This window comes from Cetorhinus maximus, chromosome 22, assembly GCF_964194155.1.
Source record: "Cetorhinus maximus chromosome 22, sCetMax3.hap1.1, whole genome shotgun sequence".
In the NCBI taxonomy this organism is placed as follows: Eukaryota; Metazoa; Chordata; class Chondrichthyes; order Lamniformes; family Cetorhinidae; genus Cetorhinus; species Cetorhinus maximus.
In genome coordinates this window covers 41,191,152-41,211,669 of record NC_135900.1, presented here as the reverse complement: position 1 = coordinate 41,211,669, position 20,518 = coordinate 41,191,152, and the positions used below count along the sequence as shown (strand labels likewise).

General features: G+C 42.8%; 1 protein-coding gene across 1 annotated transcript in view; it reads left to right on the top strand.

Annotated features, from left to right (window-relative positions):
- The first annotated feature begins 1,832 nt into the window (after window positions 1-1,832).
- mtpn (myotrophin) overlaps window positions 1,833-20,518 on the top strand; it is a 56,081-nt gene continuing 37,395 nt past the window's right edge. Inside the window, exon 1 of the mRNA XM_078568160.1 lies at window positions 1,833-2,050. Coding sequence (XP_078424286.1) covers window positions 1,973-2,050 — 78 coding nt within the window. The 5' untranslated portion in view covers window positions 1,833-1,972. The remainder of the gene's footprint in view (window positions 2,051-20,518) is intronic.

Below are 20,518 nucleotides of genomic sequence, written 5' to 3'. Positions count from 1 at the left end.
AATTAAGCTGGAGTATTAAAACTCCTAAAAGGATTGGATCAACACAAAGCATGTGGACCTGGAATATCTGTGTACATAATGAAAGAACATGAAGAACTAGTACCAGTACTTGCTGAACCACAAAATCTGTCACTAAAGGAAAGTGGGGGACAGGAGGGGGGGTTACCAGATTGGTTAACTGCTAAAATCTGCCCCGTCTTTAAAGGAGCAAACCCATCACTCCCCACTAAGCATACACTGATCACACTCACTTTAGTTTCCTGTCAAATACTAGAGCATATAATTGCCCACCAAATCTTGGCACATGTAGACAAACATAACATCCAGAAAATATATCAGCATGGGTTCTTGAAAGCACACTCCTGAGAGATGCAATTTTGTTAATATTGCAGATGAAATCATGCGTTACCTTGATCGAGAACTTGGAGCACAAATTAATATGCAGATACTAGACTTTAGTAAAGCAATTAATTCTGTAGCTCACCAAAAGCTCCAGCATAAAATCAGCCATTACAGAATAAGAGGTGAAACCTTATAAATTTGGCTAACCAACAGATGTCAACATGTTGTTGTCAATGGGGAAAGGTCACATTTGTACCAGTTACATCAGGTGTTCCCTGATGTTCCTGCTGTACATAAGGGACATAAGAGTCTTAGAATCAGCCCTGAACCAAAATCAAGCTCTTTGCAAACAACTGCCTCAAGAACTGATCCATTCGTGAGCAGGTAGACCAAGTACAATTGCAGAAGGACTTAGATGCACTGTCAACAGCCCCATAGATGGAAAATGACTTTCAAGCCATTAAAATGCCACATCATGAATGCAAAAGATGCAGACTGCCAAGGACCTTCACATATAGAATGATGGAAGTCAACCGTACATCTTTCAACAGAGCTTGTATCTTGGTGTCTTCTCATCAAGTGACATGATTTGGGTACACCACACAAATCATGCTGCAAATGGCACAAACAAAATCCTAGGATTTGTAAGGAGAAATCTAACCAAATGTGACAAAACAGTAAAGATTGTTGCACACAAGGCTTTGGTATATCCAAACTGGAGTATGCATCAATGATCTGGGACCCCTACTAAGCCTACCTTGTAAACAAACGGCAATTTTTTTTTCTAGTATGGTCTTCAACGACTATGCGACAACATCCAATGTTACGTCTACGCTGAACTCCCTGGATTGGCCTATATTCCAACAGCGAAGACAGCTGAGTCGGTTTATGCCGTTCTACAAAGCAGTAACGCCATGTACCTGCTAATCCCACCGTATATTAAACGAGCAGCCTGCTGCAGACCAACCGGTCTTCAGCCTCTCCACTATCGCACACAAGCACGTGTGGACGGCTTCATACGAAATACCGTAAGAAATTAGAATAACCTCCCTCCAGAAATAACTAACCAAAACCACTGGGCTCTCAAAGAGCCATTCGACCTAAAACGTTAACCCTGCTTCTCTCTCCACAGATGCTGCCAGACCTGCTGAATCTTTCCAGCTCTTTTCTGTTTTTAACCAAACCGTTTCACGAGCATTTAGAGTGTGAACGGGAAAAGGGGAAACAAGAGCAGAGAGTGTGGGCCCAGGAGGGAGTGGGGGGGGGGGGCACAGAGAGAGAGAGAGACCACCTCGGGTGCAGTAATGGTCAGATATAATCTGAGATTCTCCCGTCCCTCTTTCTATCCGTCCCTCTCTCTATCCCTCCCATTTTCCCTCTATCCTCCACCTCCGCTTCTCTTTGATTTTCTGATCTTGTTATTGTTCCGTGGAACCGGAAATTATCCCAGCGGAAGTGCGGACCGGAAATGCCGTCACTGTCGGTGTTACACTGATATTCTTCCCTGGGTGTAGGTCCGTTTTCCCTTCCACCCCCCCACCCCCTCCCGAGGCCGTGGCCGACGCGACCCGTTAAGCAGCCGCTCGCAGAGAGAGAGAAAGAGAGAGAGACCGCCCGTCCGCAATAAAACATGTCGGAAGCTGACCTCAAAGTAATCTGGGCCATCAAGAACGGAGATGTGGAGGAAGTGAAGAACTTCGTGGAACAGGTGCGAGTTTGAGGCTGAGGGCGGCGGCGGGACCGAGAGGCCTGGGAGGCGGGAGGAGGGGTACTAACGGCTCTGGCCCGGGCCGTCTGGATCAGACTGAGGGTCAGTGGCGGAGGGGAAAGAAACACCGGCTAATTCCTTCATAAAGACTGTTCGTAACAGCCTTTCGATATGTAGATGTAACTGAGGTGCTCGTTGATGTTTAACTGACAATATTTGTACATCATGATGGCTGTAATCTCAGCTAGTTGTATACATTGGGTATTAATCTCAACTATACATTTGTACATTGGTTGTTAAAATAATTAGCCTATTTTCTGTGAGATTAAACACAGTATAGTTCATCTCGTCAAGGTGGTGGATTAATGACCTGAAATTGGTATTGAGCAAGCTTTTGGCTTTTGCCTTATTGAGTGACACAGGTTTGCATATGTCACATATTCATATGTAAAGCTTCAATCCACGCACTCATTGATTAATTTTAGTAGCATGTACAGTCACTTATGAGCATTTTGCCTTTTATGCAGGAACTGAGGTGGCAGGGATGTGGAAATAAATTTGGAACTGTAAGAATGGTTGGTTGTTTACAGAGGTATGGGGGAAGAACAGGAGTGGGATTAATTGGATAACTTGACCAACAAATACAGATGTGATGACAACATTCCTTCTATTCCATCATATTCTACAATTGAGCATTTGTACAATCTGTATAATGCTGGGGTATTTGTGTATACACTGATTTTTTTATTCATTCTTGGGATGTGGGCATCACTGGCCAGTACTTATTGCCCATCCCCAATTCAGAGGGCATTTAAGAGCCAACCACATGGCTGTGCATCTGGAGTCACATGTAGGTAAGGACAGATTTCCTTTAGTGAACCAGATGGGGTCATCCAGATTCCACCATCTGCCATGGTGGGATTTGAGAGCATTACCCTGGGTCTCTGGATTACCAGTCCAGTGACAATACCACTACGCCACTGCCTCCCCTCATATCACAGGAAATGGAAAGATGAACGTGATCCTGATAGTGCAAGAAGCCTGATGCACTGGGCTAGAATTTCCACTTGGGTGTAAACATCAATAGAATAACAGTGAGTGTTATTTGCATCCACCCAGAGTTACTCCTCTACAGTTTTTGGGGTCAGTCAAATTTTAATAACTGATGAGCTCCTGATTATGTCTTACTGGAAGCTTGTGGGGATTTGTGTGCTACTGCAAAATTATAGGCCTGCAGCACCTTAAAGGGGGGTCAACACTGGAGGAATTAGAAAGTGAGCAGTGAGTGCCAGATCTGCGTGAAGTGTTTCAAACTGAAGTCCTGTTCACCCATCAACCCTGTGCTCACTGACCGACATTGGCCCCCCAGTCAAGCAGTGTCTTGATTTTAAAATTCTCCACCTCAGTTTCAAATCCCTCCCAGTAGCCTTCCCAATCTCTGTAATCTCCTCCAGCCCCATAACCCTCTGAGATACCTAAGGCCATTTAATTCTGGACTCTTGAGTATCCCCAATTTTAATTGCATCATCATTGGCGGTGGTGACTTCAGTTGTCTAGGTCCTAAACTCTGGAATTTCCTCTTAGCTTTCCTTCTTTACGAGACTCCTTAAAACATACCTCTTTGAATGTGGTTTTGGTCATCTGACCTGATATCTCCTTATGAGGCTTGGTGCCATATTTTGTTTTATAATGCTCCTGTGAAGTGTTTAGGGACGTTTTATTATGTTAAAAGTGCTTCGTAAATATAAGTTTTTAGATAAAAAAGGGGTGCTTGAGTGGTGTAGCCATTAAAAGAAAGCAGTGAGAAGAGCTTGCCAGGCCAGAGTGTGCTCATGGAACAATGCCATGCATAACAACTTGCTTCTAGAATTATTTTGATTTTTACCAAGGCGGGGAATGTAAGAGGAGTCAGCAGCATCTTTTAAAATGCACTGCATTATTTCAGCAGCATATAGTCATCACCTCTCACACTCAAAGACCTTGAATTGCTTGCCTTCAATAACCAGGAAGCCACATGTTATTCACACCCAGTCTTCAGCTGGCTGTTTTTAATTCGCAGCCTTGCCTGCATTCATGCTCCCCCCACCTGCAAGCCTTATATCACATATAATCATTGGTTGCATGCACCTGACATCACTTCTGTTATGTTCAGCTTGCTGACACCTGTGTTTTGCTGTGTCACAAGGTGCATAAACGGTATTTGCCACTTTTTGCACTTTTTTTCAAGCAGAATATTGCCAACAATAAGAGAGAGCAATTAGACTACCAAACTAAATCTCATCTTCCAGATAACAAGAATGCTCTTCAGATCCTGATGGGAGGCCATGGAGAAAGTGAAGACAGACAAGTAGGAAAGCATGTGGGAGCTGCAGGTTTCAGTGGCAATGTGGGGAGATGGGTGATATTTCAATGGTGGAAGTCAACAGTCTTGCTGATGGATGGGTTATGAGGCTTGAAGCCCAGTGTAGGATAATTACTGTTGTGTTGAGCTGAAACGGGCACCTGGGAAGGAGATGGAATGAGGAGCCTAGAGGCTGGATTTCTGATGGGTGAAAGGTCATGAGGACTCGAAACGTCAACTCTTTTCTTCTCCGCCGATGCTGCCAGACCTGTTGAGTTTTTCCAGGTAATTCTGTTTTTGTTTTGAATATAATGGTTTTTATTTTGTCATTAAGTGCAACTAATCCAGGCTCATCAAGAATTTTGTCAGACAGGCATCCTAACAGCATGCCAACAATCAGAGGGACAGAAGTAAGCTAGCTATTCAGCCCCTTGAGCCTATTCCACCAATTTGATAATGTGAATCTCTACCATATACACTCCTTTGTTCCATTTCCCTCATGCCCTTACTAACCAAAAATATGTCAATCTTGGCCTTAAAATGTAATTGACCCAGCATTCATACCTTTTCAGAACTGGGAATTCCAAATTTGGACCATTTTTAAAAAAGAAAGTGCTTCCTGATTTGCGATTACCTCTGTTCTGCAAGATAATCCTGGAGTAATAAGATATTTCTAATATTCTTTCAATTGTCATGCCAGATATGATGGTGGCCAATTGGGCTAGGGCCTAAGGTAATATTTATAATAAAAAAGGTTCCTGTGTTTGTTTTACATGTTTGCATAGAAAATGTTAGGTTTAAAATGTACATAACTTGCACAAAAGCCCTTATTCTTTTTATTAGGGTAATAAAGGCAACCTTGGCCCATTGGTAATACTGAAAGGATAGTGTTGCTTGCCAGCATTATTGTGGTAGCAGGTTAAGAAAGTGGTAGGTTTTGGGATGACATTCAGAAATTGTTGGGGAAAAAACAGCAAGTCAGGTGGGATTAATTTTGTACAATGGCTAATACATTTGTAAAATAATTGGCCACTGCAATGCTTTCCCTAACAAATGTAAATGGGTTGAAATAGCAATTACAGCCCCTAAAGGGGAAAGGGTTCGAATATGGTTTAGGTCAAATTGAAAAATCTCAGAAAAAGCGAGCTTGATTGGCCTGATCTTTGCTATTTAAAGTTCTCAAATGTAGATTTAGGAGTGATTACGTGACATTGAGGTGTTAACTCCAAAGTGCACATTATTACCATGTTATTTTTATTCCCCTGTTTATTTGTTTGAATAGGAAGAAGGGAATGAAGGAAGCAGAGGCAGTTGCCATGAGTGTTTTGCCTTAATTAATAAATAATGAAATACAAATTGGATTGAGTTTCATACTTCTTACAGATGCAAAGAGGCCTAAGTTCTGGCACCAAAGTACTGCATCCCAAAGACACCTGATAGACCAGGTTAGATATTGGACCATTTCTTCAGGTGGTAGCTGAAGGCTGCTTAAAATGGGTGGTGGGCCTTTTACATGTGTAAACAAGGGGTTTTAGGCTCCTTGCTGCTGCCAAAATTGCTCCAAGATGTGTGAGCCAGGCTCTGGCCACCATTAAGTGTGCAATCAAAGTCATATTTTTCAGTTGGAAAAGCTGCATCTGGAAGCACAATTATTTATAGCAGTATCAGTTTCTCAGATCATTTAGTTTCCTGCTTCAAACAGATTGTTTCCTGCTCCTACTTGATGCCTAAACAAATTTCTAAACCAATGACTCTAGGTATGCAGCATAATTGCTGTCCAGGTTTCGAGTGATGTATTATTCACATGGTGTGACAGCAGTTTCCGTGTTGAATATTGGATCCATACAGATTTCATTTGAATTGCTGCATTCAAATTGATTATATTCCATTTTCTTGTTGCATTTAGGTTTTGGGGCCTGGTTAATCAGCATTGCAGATTGTTGTAGATGATTCTTGGCACAAATTGTTTCCCCTGGCTGGGGAATCTAGAACAAAGGGTCACAGTTTCAGGATAAAAGGGTCAGTCATTTAGGAATGAGATGCAGAGAAATTTCTTTACTCAAAGGGTTATGAATCTTTGGATCCTCTATTCCAGAGGGTTGTGGATGCGCCATCATTGAATATCTTTAAGGCTGAGACAGACAGATTTTTGATCTTTCGAGAAATTAAGGGATAGGGCAAGCAGATGGGAAAGTGGAGTTAAAGCCCAAGATTAGCCATGATCATATTGAATGGTGGAAAGTGCTCGCATGGCCTTCTCCTCCTATTTCTTATGTTCTTATGTGGGTGCTTGGGTGAAGGGGAGGTATGGTTGACTGTAATTGAAGCTCTCTTTAGCCTTATACAAAGTAGCAGAATATTGGTGGGTTGGTTTTTGGATGATTAAACCTTACTAATGATTCCACAATTTAAAAGACTAGCTAACTAACTGGTGTTGTATTCTAGTTACTGCTATTCTGTCCCATTGCTTGGAAGGTAAGCAAAAGCACTGAAGATCAACTTTGCACCCTTGCCCACCAGGTGGTTCAAGTCTGGCAATGTCAGATTGAAAGTTACTTATTATTCCAATGTGGAAGTGGCTTTGATACAGCTACTTGAATGAGGGTGAAAAATAAGATTCAGTGTCGTATCTATATATGTTTTCTCTACTGCATGATGGCGCTTCTTCATTGGGTTATGGTTTATTGGAGACTTCTTATACCCTGCATACATGTCAGTACTTTTTTCTATTGGGCTTTTATCCAGCACAAATATAACTCAAAAGATTTTGAAAATAAGTAGAATGTAAAGAGAGGTATATTTAAAAGCCTGTCACTAATCCTGCTGCTCTTTCATGTTTTATGTCGAGAAACAGTTGCTACTGCTTTCCAGTCATTTTACATTGTGGAAAGAGAATTCAAAAAAAAAATCTTGTTAGATTAAAGTTCAAGATTTAAAACAAAACAGAATCCACACAGTCACATAAGAGGCTCTTCTGTTATTGACTCACTAAGCGATATGCTCCTAGCTCCATTAGAACCTTGATATCTGTCTGTCTGGGAGCAGGGCCGTTTTCATCAAGCCAAATAATGGAAGGGGCCCCTCAAGTTCAAAGTTATAGCAGATGAGAACAGTCAGCACTCCAGTTCTGCCTTTATTGAGAAGGCCCTGTTCCTGTTCCCAGTGTTACATGGATGACACCCAGATCAAGTGGAGAAAAGGTAGAGAAACCTGGACCCTAAAGAGGCAAGCAGGATCTTACAAAGAGAGCTTGACATGCTAAGTACTGGTGGGAAAAGAAATTCAGCATAGGCAAATGCAGAGTGTTGTATATAAGTAAATAGGAGTCTCATGTTTTGAGTGGAATAATTTATCAGGGGAATAGTTAGTTTATTTGGTGCTTGCCTATGTCCAAACAGTTAAATTGGCAATAAAAACAATCAGAATATTATGCTACAATGCCAAAATTAGTTGAGTTCAAATCTGCAGACATCATGTTGTTTTGATTAGACTGAACCTAGAGTACTGCACACAGCTGTGGCTGCTGCATCATAAGGGACCATCCAAACCCTAAAGGTATTGCAGAGGAAAGAATTTATTTGATCCCTGTTATGGGGATCATTTGAGGAAAAAGATAATAGTTTTCCAAAAGATAAGTTGAAAGTATAACTTAATGTCATACAAAATACAAAGCAATACTTCCAGATATGCCACAACAATAGTTTAGAAGGACATAACTTCAGAATTGAGGCTAAAGTTTAGGATAGATGCCAGAACCAACAACTGGAACCGAATGCAAGGAAGGATGTTGAAGCCAGAACTCTGGCTTCATTTAAACAGAGATGCAGTTATGGTTAGGTAGTCAGGATAGTATTCTGGGAACAAAGTGAAATGGGCTGAGCCTGTCTTATGAACTACCCCTAAGCCAACTGCGTTAATGTATTGTTTGGTGCTGGTGGGTGCCGGTGGGTATTGTACAGCAACTTTGGGAAACTGTACAGGGTATTTTCTAATGAGAACCGTTCACTGGCTTATTGTCCAAACTTGTGACCAATCAACCACGCTTGTCACTTTTTGTTGATGGTAAATTGTTGGGGCGGTTATTGATCAAGATTTGAAACAGCTGATCCATGTTCATATGCTTAGTATGGCATTGCAGGAGCTTCTATGTCTCACCTTCACTAAGATCTGTCTGAAAACAGTCCTTTTTTCATTATGCTGAATTTCCTAATTAGCTTCATTTAAATGATGCTAAATTTACTGAAGTCTGTAACCAGTCAGAATAGTACACTTGCATTATCATTTTTGCTTTTCCCAGTGTAGCTTAACACTTTATTCAGTACCTGTGTCATGAAGGCTACTGAGAGTTCAGGTATATTAACAACGCCTCTGTCTCAGTATTCAGCCTAATCATTTATCTGCATTTTTGTTCCTTTCTTCATTACTCATTTCAAATTATTTATCAGCATTTGTGCTTTCTTCCTGTACATTCACTGCCTGCACTTCCACAGGATTTAAAAAGGATTTACAATAGTAATGGAGTCTTTATTTTTGTATTGTATTGAATTCTCCATTGGATCTGTTAAAACATCACTAGGGATGGTGGCTAACCTTGTGATCACATCCATAGTACAGCTGTTTGACAGCTGTACAGACTCATTTTACACACCTCAGCCATATCACAAGACATTGAGTTAGTAACCTATTGGGATCCAAATTGTCCTTTTGTAGGATTAGAAAGCCTTGCATTTAAACTCCACTGCCTAGGTCTTGTTTTTGAATATTGTATTTCCCCCCCACAGTTGCACAATACAACTTATCCCTCTCAAACCAAAATGTTTAGCTATTATGTTTAATACAGCCCACAATGAAACTCCCCTAATCCACGGGCCCCTATTTCCACCCACAAGGAATTGAAAGAGAATGGTGATATTCAAAAGAAAAGGTTTTTTTTTGCGTATGTGTGCAACAGTCACAAAAACAGAGTGCTAGCCTCAAAGAGGAACCATAGCAGTGTCAGGCTTGCAACATCACAGAGCAATCAATCAATCAATCTCTAACATAGCTCAGTCTGGAAGCTATAGTTCAGGATAAGATCAATAGTCATTTAGACAAGCGCAGGATAATTAAGATGATACGAAGATTGGAAATGTTGTCAACTGTAATAGGGATAGTCTTGAACTTCAGAAGGGAATAGACATGTTGGTGGGTTGGGCAGACAAGTGGCAGATAAGTTTAATGCAGAGAAGTGAAGTGATTCATTTTGGCAGGAAAGATATGGTGGGCAGTATAAAATAAAGGGAGAGCCTCTAAAAGGGGTGCAGGAACAGAGGGTCCTTGGTGTATATGTAAATAGGTCATTGAAGATGGCAGGGCATTTGAAAGAGCAGTTAATAAAGCATATAGCATCTTAGGCTTTATTAATGGGGACATTGAATACAAGAGTTAGGAGGTCATGTTGAACTTGTATAAGACACTAGTTAGGCCTCATCTGGAGTACTTGTCCATTTCTGGGCACCATACTTGAGGAAGGATGTGAAGGCATTGAAGAGAGTACAGAGGAGATTCACAAGAATGATTCCAGGGATAAAGAACTGTAGCTATGAAGAATAATTGGAGAGATTGGGACTCTTCCTTGGAGAAAAGGCGGCTGAGAGGAGACTTGATAGAAGTAAGGCCCTGAGGGGTATGGACAGGGTAAATAGTGAAAAACTGTTTCCATTCAAGAGGGCATCAAGAACTAGAGGACACAGATTCAAAATAATTGGCAAAAGGAATAAATGTGGTGTGAGGAAAAAGCTTTTCACCCAGAGGGTGGTTGGAGTCTGGAACAAACTCCCTGAAAGGCTGGTGGAGGCAGGTTCAATTGAGGTATACAAAAGGGAATTGGATTGCTACCTGAAAAGAAATAATGTGCAACGTTACGGGTATAAGACAAGGGAGTGGGACTAGGTGGAATGCTTTTTCAGAGCCAATGCAGATTCAGTGGGCCGAATGGCCACCTTCCGAACTGTAAAGTTTCTGTGATGTCCATGTTTTTGTGATTGCAGATAGGGTGGTTCTTATCTTTTTGATTTTATTCAGTTCTTTGTGGGTGGCAGTAAAGGCCTATGAGGAGTGGTGTGTTTTGGGGTCAGTATCAATTCTAGTAGATAAACTTTGGTTCATGATGTTGATTGGATAATTTATATTATGGAACTGTGGAGAGCAATACAACTGGATATTTTAAAAACAAGCCCCTGACAGTGAAATGCTGTAGCAAGGCTGTATAATCGTGGCAAAGGAGTATTTTTTTTTTTCTTTTTGGGATATAAATTCACTGTTTTGCGGATAAGCAGCCAGCACAGTTATGTGGTATTGGGGATGTTATTGCAAGATTAGGCATTAGGCCCAGTGGTTTTTGAAGAGGTACAATGGAGAATACACTGTTTTGAGCTAGTAATAGTTTACTCATTGTATTTCATTCTTCAGGGGAGAGATACTTGTATATACAAATTCCTTCTAAATTTGAAACTGGGAAAAACAATGAACAAGACCCTAAAACAGTTGTCCTTCTCCTGTGTAGCCATAAACTCTAGCATAGCACACAGTATTAAACATAAAACAAAAATTGTATGTGACTATTCTAAATGGTACAGATAGGTGGTTTTGACCAAAATCTGTTTGACTGTAGGCTACCATATCCTTGTCCATTTTCTTTTCCTTAATTTCCTGCTCTGAGTGCTGTCAACAACACCCTTTGTTTTCCTCCTCCTAACTAATGCACATTGTTTTGCTGTAAAGTACGTATTGTTTAATGAGTCAATTGGGGTTCAGCTCAACTACATCCCACCTGTTCACTTCACTGAATATCCGTTCCTTTTTCATCAGTTTAATGCATTTGATTAACTCATTAACCTTCAATAGAATTGATTTCTCAACTGTTCGATGTAATGTTCTCAAGGCTTTCTCTTCAGCCTATACGCACACATTACTGTTGAATGTTTGAGATGATGACCCCCGCTGTTCTAGAATATTGGTCTTGCAGTTCATTTCATATTACATATGATTTGAGATTTGTTTTTATTGCTTAAAATACATAAGTCCTATTTCCTTTTTTCTGAACATATTACAGTTCTGTTATATTTGTCATGTGTTGGCTGCATTGTTAAAACCGCCCTCTACCCAAGGACAGGAGAAGTGTACATTTCTAAAGTTACCTGATCCCATCTTAAGGTGCGGTTGGAATATCTGAATCCATTCATTGAAGTTGCCTCCCCAGGTTTGAGTTTGACACATTGACGTCAGGAAAGGTTTAGCTGTTCCCTCTAATCACTTTGGCTATGCATTCATCAAGCAGCACAGCCCCAAGTAGCAGACTCCCAGGCTTCTATCAATATCCCTCTGCACCTGAATCTTAAAAGGTGTACAGATACAGCAAAGTTCCATTGATCTTTAGCCTCCCATTTGGAGAGTCATGCCCAAGAGTCAATAGCACTGAGTGCACCCTCCACTTTAAATATGTAAGGTTACAAGTTAGCAACACGACCAGCAAAGTGGAAGTGGTTTAGCATTGGGCTCTTGAAGGAACATGATTAGGTTTTAAATGCTATTAAGTACTACTTTTTTGCCTATCCCTGGGTGCCATGAAAAGGTGGTGATGGGTCACTTTCCTGAACCACAGCAGCAGTTGTACACCTGTGTGACAAGTAGAATGCTTTATGGAGAAGAGGGCAGTTCAGAATCACCCATTTTGGTGAGGGACTGGAGTCCCATATGGGCCATGTTGGATGAGGACAGCAGGTTTCCTTCCCTTTCAGACGTAATGAAGCGGTTCAGGTTTTGTGACAACCTGCCAACTTTTTATTTCCAGTTCTTTAAATTAAACTAAATTCAAATCTTCAAACTTTCTTGGTGGGATTTGAACTTGCATTCTCTGAATTATTTGTCCAGGCCTCTGGATTAATAGTCCAGTGAACTATACTACTATACCTGATATAATAATTCTGTGTATGTGGATGGTCTCCAGTCTGTCATCAGCAAGGTCATTATGAAATAATAGCAAAACTTACATTGGTTGTGAAATGAGGATGTGATGGATTTGGCTTTTTCCATTAATGGCACTGAAGGTTAGTCTTGATATTCAAACTGAAATTTAATCTGTTCTGAACTCATTGAATACCAATAAAGGAGGCACCTTAGCGAAAGATAACACCATTAGGATTATCAAGGAGATTGAGGAAACTACAGCAAGTATTTTTGCAGAAAATCCTACATTTTCAATCCAAATTATTAAAGACAGGAACAGTAGTGATTGTCAGGGAACTATGTTGATTATTGCTGAAAAAAGATACTTTTTTTGTCAAAGATTTTCATCTTGCACTCAGGACAATTCACAAGAATACCAAATGTAAAGGGAACAATTTATACTGTATGAGAAAAGAGTGCTGATTGGTTGGCAAGTGTACTGCAATTGGTAGAGGCTTTGGAATGCCAATCAGCACTGTCTTCTCCATACAGTATATATTGTTGTTCCCTTTACATTTGGTACTCTTGCGAATTGTCCTGATGCGTGAAAGACTAAAAGTTTTGACAAAAAAATGCTCTCTTTCAGCAATACCCAAGTTTTGTACCACAAAATGACTGATAATGTTGATCTTGTGCCTGCATTGTTATCAGTGATTGTCAGGGAAGCTATGTTGATCTTGTGCTTGCATTGTCATCTTCAATTAAAAATACCAAGTGTCTTTTTAAAATTTATTCTGCAGGCTCAGCAGCTGGTTATCAATAAAAGAGGGACTATACTCTTTTTATAATGGTACGGTAAAAGCATTCTGACTTGATAGATTTCTAGCCCAACACCTAGAATTTCTGAGGTTTGGTGGTCTTCCTCAGCCTGCACTCTAGGGCCTGCTCCTCATCAAGAAATTATTATGGAGGGAGGAGGGCATTTGTAAAAATAGAGTGAGAGTCTACAAGTGTTGCAAATAGCTCAGAAGCTAAACTGTTAATTTTAGAACCCTTTATTTCCCCATGTCTAAACAGTTATGCTGTGGTGACCTTGCACTTTTGCCATTGTACCATCTGTCAGCATTAATATAAGGCGTTGAATAGCAATGCTGATATTGTAGCAAACTGATGGAATGTTTTAGATGATGTAGCAGTTTACACTTTGGGGGAGCCTTTCTAGAAAGAAGAGCTTTGTTATTGTCAAGTGAACAACTGTTCTTTTTCATTTTTTTTTAATTTGGTTCTATTGTATCTTTTTTTGTACAATTCATTGGAAGGATCAAACCTTTCCCTTTTCCCTTACTAATTTTAAGTCGTCACAGTTTTAAGTTGTATAAGGTAAGGTCTATGTTCGATGTCAGGAAATGGTTCTTTTTCTAGGAACTAATTGACCTCTGAAATAAGCTGTTGGCTCTTGTGGTGGATGCTAAATCGCAGAATTTTTTGTAGTAAGAGCTGAACTTTGTTTCTGGGACTGAGATTACCTTGTACAAAAGATAAGGCCCAACATAAAATTATCAGGGTCAGAGTGATCTCCTGGTTTCAGTTGCATGAAGGGTCAAAGAAGAATCTCCATGGTTTATTCTCCCCGCCTCCCTCCAACCCAAATTAGCCTGTTGCTTCTCTCAGAAATATCTGGTAGCATAGTGGTCATGTTACTGGACTAGTAATCCAGAGGCCTGTACAAATGACCAGAGACAGGAACTCAACTTCCACGTGGCTAGTCAGGGAGTTTAAATTCAATTAACTAAATAATCCTGGAATCAAAAAGAAATAACTAGTATCGGAAATACATACGAACATATGAATTAGGAGCAGGAGTAGGCCACTCGGCCCTTTTGAACCTGCTCCACCATTCAATAAGATCATGGCTGATCTGATTGTAACCTCAACCTCACATTCTTGCCTAGCTCCGATAACCTTTCACCACCTTGTTAAACAAGAATCTATCTAGCTCTGCCTTAAAAATATTCAAAGACTGCTTTCACTGCCTTTTGAAGAAGAGAGTTCCAAAGACTCACGACCCTCTGAAAGAAAAAAATTCTCCTCATCTCTGCCTGAAATGAGCAACCTCTTATTTTTAAACAATGACCCCTAGTTCTAGATTCTCTCTCAAGATAAAATATCCTCTCCACATCCACCCTGTCAAGACCCTCAGGATCTTAAAGGTTTCAATCAAGTATCAGTAGCTACTGGATTGTCTTAAAATCCCACTTGGTTCACTAATCTTTGGGAAAGGAAACCTGTCATTCTTACCCAACCTGGCCTTTGTGAGTGCAGACCCACTGCAATGTGATTGACTCTTAACTGCCCTCTGGCTTGCTAGGCCATTGCATTCAGTTTATCAAACTGATAGGGAAAAATCTTAAGAATAAAACCAGATTGGCCACCCGGCATCAATCAAGACATTGGATATGACAAAGGGCTTATGCTGCTCAGTCGACCTCGCTAACACCTGGCGACTTATGCCAAAATTGGGAGAGTTGGTCCACAGACTAGTCCAACAATATCCTAGCAGTCTCAAATCATATTTATAAAGCAACTTCCCAGATGTCTCTAGGGAGATCACCACCACCTTCTCCAGCAATTAAGATGACAATTACTGCTGGCCTTGCCAGCATGCCCACGTCCCATAAAGGAACAAAAAAGAAGGGACAGTTTCTAGTGGACGGGGAATCTATATATTGTAATTTTTTTTATATATGCAAGGGGTAGCAAACTGGTGGGAATTGTGTATAGATCACCAAATAGTGGTGGTCATATAGGGCATGGTATAAATCAGGGAATTAGAGGTGCATATAACCAGAGTAATACAGTAATCATGGGGGACTTCATTCTACATATAGACTGGGTAAACCTTATTGGCACTAATGCTGAGCACAATGAATTCCTGGAATGTATATGCGATGGTTTTTTTTAGAACAGTTTGAAGTTTGAAAGTTTTTTGTTCGTTTATAGGATGTGGGCGTCGCTGGCTAGGCCAGCATTTATTGCCTATCCCTTGAGAAGGTGGTGGTGAGCTGCCACCCTGAATTGCTGTAGTTCCTGTGGTGTAGGCCAGCATTTATTGCCCACCACTAACTGCCCTTGAGAAGGCGGTGGTGAGCTGCCACCTTGAACCGCTGCAGCCCAAGTGTTGTAAGTACACCCACAATGCTGTTAGGGAAGGAGTTCCAGGATATTGACCCAGCTACAGTGAAGGAATGGTGATATATTTCCTAGTCGGGATGGTGAGTGGCTTTGAGGGGAACTACCAGGTTGTGGTTTTCCCGTATATCTGCTGCCCTTGCCCTTCTCGATGTTCGTGGGTTTGGAAGGTGTTGTCTGAGAAGCCTTGGTGAGTTTCTGAAGTGCATCTTGTAGATAGTACACATTGCTGCCACTGTTCGTCAGTGGTAGAGAGAGTGAATGTTTGTGGATGGGGTGCCAGTCAAGTGGGCTGCTTTGTCCTGGATGATGTCAAGCTTCTTGAGTGTTGTTGGAGCGGCACTCGTCCAGGCAAGTGGACACTCCTGACTTGTGCTTTGTAGATGGTGGACAGGCTTTAGGGAGTCAGGAGGTGAGTTACTCACTGCAGGATTCCTAGCCTCTGACCTGCTCTTGTAGCCACAGTATTTATATGGCTAGTCCAGTACAGTTTCTGGTCAATGGTAACCCCCCCCCAGGATATTGATAGTGGGGGATTCAGTGATAGTAATGCCATTGAATGTCAAGGGTGATGGTTAGATTCTGTTGTTTGAGATGGTCATTGCCTGGCACTTGTGTGGCGTGAATGTTACTTGCCATTTGTCAGTCCAAGCCTAAATTTTGCCCAGGTCTTGCTGCATTTGGACATGGACTGCTTCAGTATCTGAGGAGTTGACAAATGGTACTGAACATCCCCACTCCTGACCTAATGATGGAAGGAAGGTCATCGATGAAACAGCTGATAATGGTTGGGCTTAGCAGACTACCCAGAAGAATTCCTGCAGTGATGTCCTGGAACTGAGATAATTGACCTCCAACAACCACAACCATCTCCCTTTGTGCTAGGTATGACTCCAACCAGTGGAGAGTTTTCCCCCACTTTCCATTCACTCCAGTTTTGCTAGGGTTCCTTGATGCCACACTTGGTCAAGTGCTGCCTTGATGTCAAGGGCAGTCACTCTCACCTCACCTCTGGAGTTCAGCTCTTTTGTCCATGTTTGAACCAAGGCTGTAATGAGGTCAGAAGCTGAGTGGCCCTGGCGGTACCCAAACTGAGTGCCCGTGAGCAGGTTATTACTAACCAAGTGCTGCTTGATAGCACTGTTGATGACCCCTTCTATCACTTCACTGATGATCAAGAGTAGACTGATGGGGTGGTAGTTGGCTGGGTTGGATTTATCCTGCTTTTTATGTAGGACATACTTAAGCAATTTTCCACCTTGCCGGGTAGATGCTTGGGTTGTAGCTGACCTGAAACAGCTTGGCTAGGAGTGTGGCAAGCTCTGGAACACAAGTCTTCAGTACTATTGCTGGAATATTGTCAGGGCCCGTAGCCTTTGCAGTATCCAATGCCTTGAGCGTTTCTTGATATCTCATGGAGCGAATCAAATTGGCTGAAAACTGGCATATGTGACAATGGGGAGCTCTGGAGGTTGCTGAGATGAATCATCCACTGGGCACTTCTGGCAGAAGATTGCAGCAAATGTTTCAGCCTCATCTTTTGCATTCATGTGCTGGGCTCCCCTATCATTGAGGATGGGGATATTTGTGAAGCCTCTTCCTTCAGTGAGTTGTGTAATTGTCCAGCACCATTTGTGACTGAATGTGGCAGGACTGCAGAGCTTAGATCTGATCCATTGGTTGTGGAATCGCTTCACTTTGTCCCTCACTTGCTGTTTGACATGCAAGTGGTCTTGTGTTGTAGCTGTTGTTGACACCTCATTTTTAGGTATTTAGGTGCTGCTCCTAGCATACCCTCCTGCACTCATCATTGAACCAGGGTTGATCTTCTAGCTTGGTGGTAATGGTAAAGTGGGGGATATGCCAGACCATGCATTTACAGATTGTGGTCGAGTACAATTCAGCTGGTGCTGATGGCCCACAGCGCTTCATGGGTGCTTGTGTTGCTAGATCTGTTCATAATCTATCCCATTCAGCAGGGTGCTAAGTGCCACACAACATGGTTGGGGGGGAGGGGTGTGTATCCTCAATGTGAGGGTGGGATTTTGTCTCTGCAAGGACTGTCCAGTGGTCACTCTTACTGATACTGTCATAGACAGATGCATCTGTGGCAGGCAAGTTGGTGAGGATGAGATCTAGTATGTTTTTCCGTCTTGGTTCCCTCACCAAATACCACACACCCAGTCTAGCAGCTATGTCCTTTGGGACTTGGCCAGCTTGGTCTGTTAGTGCTACAGAGCCACTCTTAGTGATGGACATTGAAGTCCCCCACCCAGAGTACATTCTGCACCCTTGCCACCCTCAGTGTTTCCTCCAAGTGGTGGTCAACATGGAGGAGTACTGATTCGTCAACTTGGGGGGGAGGGGGGGTGTGCAGTACATGGTAATCAGCAGGAGGTTTCCATGCCCATGTTTGACCTGATGCCATGAGACTTTTTGGGGTCTGAAGTCTATGTTGAGGAATCCCAGGGCAACTCCCTCCCGAATGTATACCACTGTGCCACCACCTCTGCTGGGTCTGTCCTGCCAGTAGGACAGGACATACCCAGGGATGGTGATGGTGGATTCTGGGACATTATCTATAAAATATGATTCTGTGAGTATGACTAAGTCAGGCTGCTGCTTGACTAGTTTGTGAGACAGCTCTCTCAATTTTGGCACAAGCCCCCAGTTGTTAGTAAGGAGGACCTTGCAGGGTCGACAGGGCTGGGTTTGCTTTTGTCATTTCCAGTGCCTAGGTCGATGTCGGGTGGTCTGTCCAATTTGATTCCTTTTTATATTCTTTTTAGCAGTTTAATGCAACTGAGTGGCTTGTTAGGCCATTTCAGAGGGTATTTAAGAGTCACCCACATTACTGCGAATCTGGAGTCACGAGTAGGCCAGACCAGGTATGGATGGCAGATTTCCTTCCCTAAAGGACATTAGTGAATGAGATGGGCTTTTACAACAATTGACAATGGTTTTGTGGTCATCATTAAACTTTTAGTTCCAGATTTTTATTGAATTCAAATTCCACCATCTGCCATGGTGTCCTGGGTCCCCAGAGCATTACCCTGAGTCTCTGGATTCATCAGCGGCGGTCCCTCCAAATTGAGGATGACGTCCATCGGGCTTGGTGAGACTTCAGGTCTTCAGGTGACTGAGGTGCCCAGTTCTGGATCCACATGTTCTTCCATAGTGGCGGCACATTGCGCATGGGATTTGCAATCTCAGCCCGGGTTGGCTTCTTCCTTCCTCGGGCACCGCCATTCTGCCTCGCTGTCAAGTCGCTGAGCCTCGAAGTGGTTTGCGCATTGATGGACCAAGTGGTGCCATGCCAAGTGATCGGCAGCATTCTCCTCAAAGTCGGTGGTGTTAATGCCTCTGTGCTTTAGGGCGACCTTGAGCGTATCTGTATGCCTCTTCCTTTGGCTGCCCTTTGAGCGTTGGCCAACGGAGAGCTGTGAGAAGAGAATCTGCTGAGGTTTTCAGGTATCCAGACGCAACGGCCCATCCATCGGAATTGGTTCCGCAGGAGCAGGGCTTCGGTGCTGGTAGACGCAGCTTCATGGGGTCAGCTTGCGTTAGTCCGGTGGTCCTCCCATTTGATTCCCAGAATTCGATGCGAGCACTACTGATAGGAGCTCTCAAGGATCTTAATGTGGTATCGGTAGACAGCTCATGTTTCACTGCAAGAGGAGGGTGGTCAACACAACAGCCTTATAAACCAGAACCTTTGTTGACTTGCAAAGGTCCCTATTGTCAAAGACTCGTTGGCGCAGCCTGAAGAAGGTAGCACTGAAAGGTGTCAGTGTCAGATCCTCCACTCAGGACAGTGGTGGTCATGTTGTCATGCAGGAATCTCAGGATGGTGACAAACTTCAATGGGCAACCAAAGCGTTGAAGGACAATCCATAGAGCTTCACGATTTAAAGAATAAAACGCCTTGATCAGGCCGATGAAGAATATGAGCAATTCTTGATTTTGCTCCTGACGTTTTTCCTGGATCTGTCTCACCACAAACACCATGTCCCCAGGATGGTCAGAAGCCACACTGGGTTTCTGGAAGGATGATCTCAGCAACCGGACAAAGGCAGTTCAGGAGGGCCAGGATCTTACCTGTGACAGACAGGAGGGAAATCTCTCTGTAGCTTTCGCAATCAGATTTGTCCCCCATCTTGTGGATAATAATGATGGTCGCCTTCTTGAGATCCTGTGGAATGTACTCTTTGTCCCAGAGGCAGAGGATGAACTGGTGGAGTCATGACACGAGCTGATAGCTGCCAACATGGTAGATTTTTGCAGGTGTAAAAGTCTGGCCTAAAGCTTTGGTTTTCATCTGTTGGATGGCCTGCTTAAGCTCATCGATGGTTGGTGGATCACCAAGGGAATCCTCCACAAAGTATTGTGGGATGGCTTGGAGGGTCTCCTATGATACAGTGGAGTCCCAATTGAGGAGCAGTTCGAAGTGCCCCTTCCAATGCCGACGGACAGCATCATCGTCCTTGAGAAGCCGGGAGCCGTCCTGTGATCTGAGAGAGTTTTGTCCGGTCAAGCGGCATCTTGGTAGCCAGGAAGAAGTTGTGCATGTTGAACTGGTTGGTGTAGGCTTAAATCTCATGCGCCTTCTCCACCCACCAGTTGTTCTTCATGCCTCGAGTGCATCACTGGACCTTGGCCTTCACTTGGTGGCACACTGCCGTCATTCACCGGGTACGTGGGAGACTTTGCCAGGTGCTGAAGGCTGCCTGCTTCCCCTCGAGATCGCAGATCGCTATGTCATTGGCATCAAATCAGTCCTGGCTCCATCGTGGTGCATACCCGATAGTCTATGCGCAGGTGTCGAGGACAGTGGAGTTGAGTTGCTCCCAGTAGGCCTGGATGGAAATGGCATCAGTGGGCGGGCACTTACTCCAGTGAACTGTGCAACTGGAACTCTTCCTGCAGTCCTGAGTCCTTTTAAATGCTGCAATATTCAGCTTTCTCCACGCGGCTTTTTGGGTCTTGGCGCCAGGCAGATGTTTATCATTGAG